Source organism: Atta colombica, unplaced genomic scaffold (assembly GCF_001594045.1).
Source record: "Atta colombica isolate Treedump-2 unplaced genomic scaffold, Acol1.0 scaffold134, whole genome shotgun sequence".
Lineage (NCBI taxonomy): Eukaryota > Metazoa > Arthropoda > Insecta > Hymenoptera > Formicidae > Atta > Atta colombica.
This window is the reverse complement of record NW_017259222.1, coordinates 312,959-319,423: the sequence shown is the minus strand read 5'-3', so window position 1 is coordinate 319,423 and position 6,465 is coordinate 312,959. Positions and strand designations below refer to the sequence as shown.

Here is a 6,465-nt window from a genome sequence, read left to right as displayed (position 1 = left end):
TATGTGTAAAAAAAACACGATAATAAATCAATGGCGAGGCACAATATAATTTGTATAAAATAAATGTTAAAAGTATAAAAAAGTATAAAAAAATTTTATTTCTTTTTCTTTTACGTTTCATAGTATCGATTGTGTATCTTGAAAGTTGCGAAAGTTAAACAGAACTGAGTGAATTTATTAGATAAATATAATATTAGGCATTAACGAAATTATAAATATTGAATTTGTCACTTTTGTAATTTTAACCTTGTTTCAAGATATACAATCAAAAAATTACTTTAAATTTTCAAAATAATTTTATAAAAAAAGGCGTTAAAACTAAACAATTTTTTTTTATTTGTTAATACCTTTAAAATCTCTAATTTTAATTATATTATAGAAATTTAAAAGTAACACGAATATATAATAGATATTCAAATATAGAATTTCTGAAACATGGCAGACTCAACGCGTGACTTTCTCATATCGTGACTCTTATATTAGAGAATCTCTAGTATCTAATAAATTGTAGAACAATCAATAATATATAATATTTAATTAATAATAATGTCTTCTAATTAGGATTTAAAAGTCACTCTAGATGATCGTTTACGCAAAAAAAAAAAAATTAGACGACTAATCCCAGATTAACGATAATTGTTTGCGCATTTTATCGTAACCACAGTACCTAGAACGAGATGTTCTCTCAAATTTAAGTAGAACCAAAAATTATTTAGAAAATGCTATTATTCATGACACTCATCATCATATGAAACGAGGAGTCGAGGGATGCATGCAGAGAGAACTCTTATACGAAGAACCGATGATTCCTGAGAGATATTTGCGAGAGGGAGAAAAGGAAGGAAAAAGGGCATTGAGAGGTTTAGAGGGTGTCCAACAGATCGAGAAGCTCCAGTTGATTATTTTCGTCCCAACCGGCAATCAACAAACTCGTGAAGTCGTCCTCGCTCAAGCTCACCTGCGTCGACTCCGGTACTTCCGACAGATTGTCCGTTATGGGGGGTGACACGCTACTAGGCGGAGTCTCATACAGGGTATTCGACAAACAGCTGGTGGGCGGCGTGCAGCTGCTGCTGGTCTGAAGAACATTGAGCGTCATCGCTCCCGCTACCGTTGTTGTCGTTGTTGTCGTCGTCGTTGTCGTAGTTGTCGTCATAGAAGGAGATTGTCTTTTCGTGTTCCGAGCTCGCTGCGAGATCGCGGAACGGCGCCTGGACCGTTTGCCTTCCTCCATTCTTTCGAGATCCAACTTCCAGAAACCACCCTTGCCCGGCTCATCTTTAGAACGTGGCAACTTCAAGAAGCACTTGTTCAACGAGAGATTGTGTCGAATCGAGTTCTGTTCGAGATAAATGATAAAAATATCATTACTATCAGCGCTCAATAATGTTCAGTACTTAAGTAATAAAGTTAAAAATTTTCTTTGTAAAGTTTTTCGGAAAGCAATGAAATAAAAATTTATACTTACATTTTAGATAAAATATGAAATAATAAAACTTAGATAGAATACATTTTTAAGATAATTAAATATATTTAACAATAAAATGAAAATATAAAAGGCTCAAAAGATTACAAATCAAATAAAATAATAAAATAAAGATCTACGAGTTAAAGCAAGTTCTTTAAAATAATACACAACAAAACTCATAACATAAAAATAAGTAATATAAGAGTTTTGTTATGTGGTAGGATAAAAACAGGAATATGTTAATTTAAAAAAAATATATCACAAGAATGTATCACGGGTATTGTTTTTTTAAATTAACATTACTCCGATATAAATGTATGAAGATTTTGAATTTATGCAGAACTCCTAAGAAATACGTTAGCTAAAATATCCAATAAATAAAAGTCGTCAAAATTTAATCCAACATCAGTATTAACAAAAAAGTAAAAAATATAAACATGAGAGGTTTAAAAAATGGAATGTAACAACTTCTAGCGATTGCTACTAAATTGTGATTCTTTATTTAAAAAATAAGATCCTATTCTATATTAGTAGCCCTATTCTATATTCTCTGCTTTTACTACTATTTATTAAAGAACTTACTTTGACTCGTAGCGTACTTTATTAGTTAATATATATTATTTAGAAAAAAAAGATATATTGTTGATTAATTCAAGGAATAAAATAAAAAATAAGAATTACAAATATAAAATCCGTTTACCTGCCAGGCTGGATCGGCGTATTTGTAAAACAAGAAATTTTCTCGGATCCATGCGTAGATGTTTGAAAGGGAGACCTTGTTATTATTGGCGCGCATCGCAAGGCAAATGATAGTGGCATAGGAAAACGGCGGTTTTGCATCAGGATCCGTTCGATATTTCTCAGCATTTTCCGCAAGATCTAGTAGATGGGAAATCGAAAGAAAATCATCCGATTTTCGTCGTTCTGCGATTCAAAAATTGATATATCGTATACCTAGACATAATTACTTTCAAAATATTGATCAAATAATTTAAACATTTCATAAAAGTTATTGATATATAAGTAATGAAATAAGGTAGAAATAAGATAGAAAATTGCATAAAAAAATAAATAAATTCAAACAAATACAATAAATTTTTAATAGCAAATAATTAAAATAAATTTTTATGATTTGTATATCTCTCAAACAGATACAAAGCATAATAAATTTATGAAATAAGAAATAAGTTTTTAAATAAATTATTTCTTAATAGTCGAGAAGACTCTACCACTTTACAATTTTCACAATAGTTAATATGATCTTAATTTCTCTTAATTTCTTGAATAAACCCAGTCATACAACTACTCGTTTTGTGTTGTATAAAGTGTACGCAAAGCAAGAACTATCCTACAATAAACTATGGTTTGGGTTGGATTATTTTTTTTTTAGAAGTCTCACCTCTCAGAGAGGCGGCATATCTGTCTCTACGCATATACTTTACAACGCAAAACAAAAGGAGTGTGAGTTTTATGTGTAATATATATTATATATATTAAGAAACTACCTCACTTTCTTCTTATCAGAAATAAGACATTATTAGCAGAAATAAGATTCTATTTCTTAAACTTCTTTTGTTTCTAACTTTTTAACTAGTAACGAGCGACAGCTAAAACTTGTTGGAGGTCACTCAGGATCATGACCTTAACAATATATGTTAAGATCATCAAACTGGAGTACTTTGATCGATATTTTTATCAATTGTTTTGTTAATAATATTTTAACGGATAACGATCGAATAAAACTTGTCATAATTACTCAGCATTATAATTTTAATAATGTATCAAGATCAAGATTATCGGAGCGAGAGGTACCCTGTTCATATTTGTCAAATAAATTTTGTGTGTGTGTGTGTGTGTGTGTGTGTGTGTGTGTGTGTGTGTGTGTGTGTGTGTGTGTGTGTGTGTGTGTGTGTGTGTGTGTATGCATACACAATTTATCCAAGGATAGATGTAAATCAACTAATGCGAGCCAATACAGGTTAGGTGTGTATGAAATCGTATACTTTATTCTTGAGAAAAATTGACAAATGTTTTCAACCCTTTCGATTGGATCTTCCTCAATGTAAAAATAAAAATAAAATCGATGAAGTATAAATTTAATATAAAAGACGCGATGCAAAGCAAATTGAAGTGTCGTTAACACATATTCATAAAATGATGATAATGCTGTCGTACACAATTTATTTTTAGATATATGGTTATTCATAAATTAACGAAATAAATAGTTTTTGGTATATTTTCAAAGGCGACTCTTGTACCGATTGTTGTTTTATGGAAACAATATTAATATACACTTTGCATGAATTTTTATTTTATATTTCTCTCTTCTGACAAAGCCTATTTTACAATGTGCTTTTTGTTTCTTATTTCTTGCTTTTTATTATTTTTTGACATCTTGTATTTTTGCTTCTTATCCGGTTTTTTGTTTGTCGTCCGAGATAAAAGTTAACCAACTTTGAAAGAAACGAGAAATATATAGCAAGAAATACAATTGTCGATAAAATGATTGCAAAGAGAAAAAAGCAAAAGATAAAAAACAAGAAATAGGAAACAAAGAGCACATTGTAGAACAGGCTTAAAAGATTTGTGACTTCAGAAGCGAGAAAATACACGACATAGAAATGTATTTTAAAAACAATACTTACAAAAGAATTGATTTTGAAAAAATATATAAACAAATAAATTGAGATAGTAATGGTAAGCGAATAGAAATTTTACATTTTACAACAATTGATAAATTACGAAAATAGAAGATTTAAACTTCAAAATAATTTTTTATGATTTTTGAAATCCAATTGTATAAATAATAATCAAAACTGCGATTATCCCTTTCTGAATTAAATCCTTAATACCTAATTCGGCCTTGATCAAGGGCGACAACTTCTTTGGGGGTTGGCGGATAATCGGCGGCGGCGACGGCGAACAGGGTGGTGTCGGCAGACCGGATGCGCTAGTAATATCCAGTGACTGCAACCAGGAGAGACTTGTCAACTCGGCCTCGACTCCATCGTAGTCGTCTGTGCTGTCCATGCTGCTGCTATCCATTATGGTGGCGGTGGTAGCAGCAGTGGTAGACGAGCTATCCTCCGTCGATACTTCAACTTCTACTAGATCGATCCTCATTTTTATCGTCTTTCATTACCCGCACCAGCTTGCCAGCGCGATAAGCGCCTGTTAAAAACAATGATTCTTCGTTGCAGTTAATTTTTCCTACAAGGTGCGTTCCTCGCGTTTTAGAGAATCGTCGAAGGTTCCAATAGACTAACAGTAATCGAATTATTCAAATTAAATTTTGTAAATTATAAGCGATGAAGATGCGAACGATTTTGTTCAGGAAACAATGATGACACGTTGTTGAACTTTTCTGTCCAGTCGCAGGCTTTTAGATATCGCAATATGGAGAAAAATTAAAATTCCGATTGTATTGCTTTCAGAATTATTCACGCGTTACTTGGAACTCATGATTCACTAATTTATGGAAATGTCTTCTGACGTCATGAGAAATAACAACCGCGCGTTTGATGTTTGTAAAACTTCCCCTTTTCTTTTTTATTTTATCTTACGTACTATAGTATTATATACGTAAATATAGAGAGCATTTTGTTGGAATTCACACATATTTCTCCGCACTCTTTAGGAGGCAAACGGCATCAATAATGCGTCACTCGTTAATGCTCGTTCGAAGAAAGGCACAACATTGATCACAATCTTAGAGCGAGGAATTTGCATTAAAAAAAAAGGAGATTACAAAAATCACGATATCATGCTCAAAAACTGAAATTAGTTCACGCTATTCCCGATAAAGACGAGGTATGCGCGTATATATGACAAGCATTTAACGACGACTGACTGCGAGAGAGTGGCGTGCACACGGCATGGTCGGGCGAGTTCGACTGGTGGTAGCAAAGGGGTGGAACGCACTTGGCTGGCTAGCTACCTGCTTACCAGCGACCTGACAGAGACACCCCAGTGCGCGCGTGTGTGACAGGTGCTAGATTCCCTCTCGCACAGGTGGACCATGTACACGCGTCGCTGGCCAGACCCACCAACTCTCTTTCTCTAATACTTTCCTTTTCGTCGACCCTTCCCTATAACTGAAATCAACGGAGAAACTCGTAATCCCGTTCATGATGATTGGCGAATATGAATATGAGTGGCGACGCTGAAATATTTCAGATCGCAAATGACGTATGCAGATAAGACAGTTACATTAATTAAGATATTTGTCAGTTACGTAACGCATATTTCAGCAATACGGTGTCTTATTGAGTCCTTCTTTCCAAACATTTGAAATATAAAGATCCGAATTATTCCAAATATTATTCGAAACTGGAAAAACATGAAAATCTTAAAAATTTTTTAAATTGAAATGAATGCTTGAACATTTAGAAAATTTGTCCTTCAATGTATTTAAATCTTAAATATATACAAAATCTTACAAACAAAATTGTTATCGAAAATTGTTATATTGGTAAGTAAAATAGATTTGATAAGTTTTGAACTTACTACACTAATTCTAAATTTTCATAAACTAACCTTTTTTGTGAAAAAAATATATTCTTAATAATTAAATAAGTATGTTACATGGCTCTAATGAATATAAATATGATTAATATAATAAATTTTGAAATATGTTAATATATTTACGTCTAACTTTAATCTAACTACATAAATACATTGTAAATAGTTCTTTTATTATTATTAACGCAAGAATATAAATTTATTTCAATAGAAGATAATCACTACTTGTGTGTTTGTATTTATATCCATAACGAGCCGTTTTACTTTTTAATAGCATACAATTTAATAGCATGAAAAAATGTCCATCGTAAATCTCTTAAAAAATAATTATCTAAAAACAGAATTACAGTTTTTATTATATTTTGTAATAATTTTAATTCCTCGATAAAAATTGTTTTATATATGCACGAATATACATATATAATTATACATAAACATACATAAACGTTCATACATAATTATACATGAAATATGTT

General features: G+C 31.6%; 1 protein-coding gene across 1 annotated transcript; it reads right to left on the bottom strand.

The window, feature by feature from the left end:
• Window positions 1-862: 862 nt before the first annotated feature.
• Window positions 863-4,591, bottom strand: LOC108684398 (forkhead box protein J1-A-like). Its single transcript, XM_018188680.1, has 3 exons — window positions 4,321-4,591; window positions 2,169-2,347; window positions 863-1,339 (listed from the first exon to the last, which is right to left on the bottom strand). Exons 1-3 carry the CDS (start codon window positions 4,589-4,591, stop codon window positions 863-865), a joined length of 927 nt encoding a protein of 308 aa, XP_018044169.1.
• Window positions 4,592-6,465: the final 1,874 nt, after the last annotated feature.

Excerpts from the sequence above, each read along its gene's own strand:
- LOC108684398 (XM_018188680.1), bottom strand. The coding sequence starts at position 4,591 with ATGAGGATCGATCTAGTAGAAGTTGAAGTATCGACGGAGGATAGCTCG. Across the intron at positions 2,348-4,320 it reads CTTGATCAAGGCCGAATTAG|ATCTTGCGGAAAATGCTGAG; the intron begins GTATTAAGGATT and ends CCCATCTACTAG. Across the intron at positions 1,340-2,168 it reads ACGCCGATCCAGCCTGGCAG|AACTCGATTCGACACAATCT; the intron begins GTAAACGGATTT and ends TATCTCGAACAG.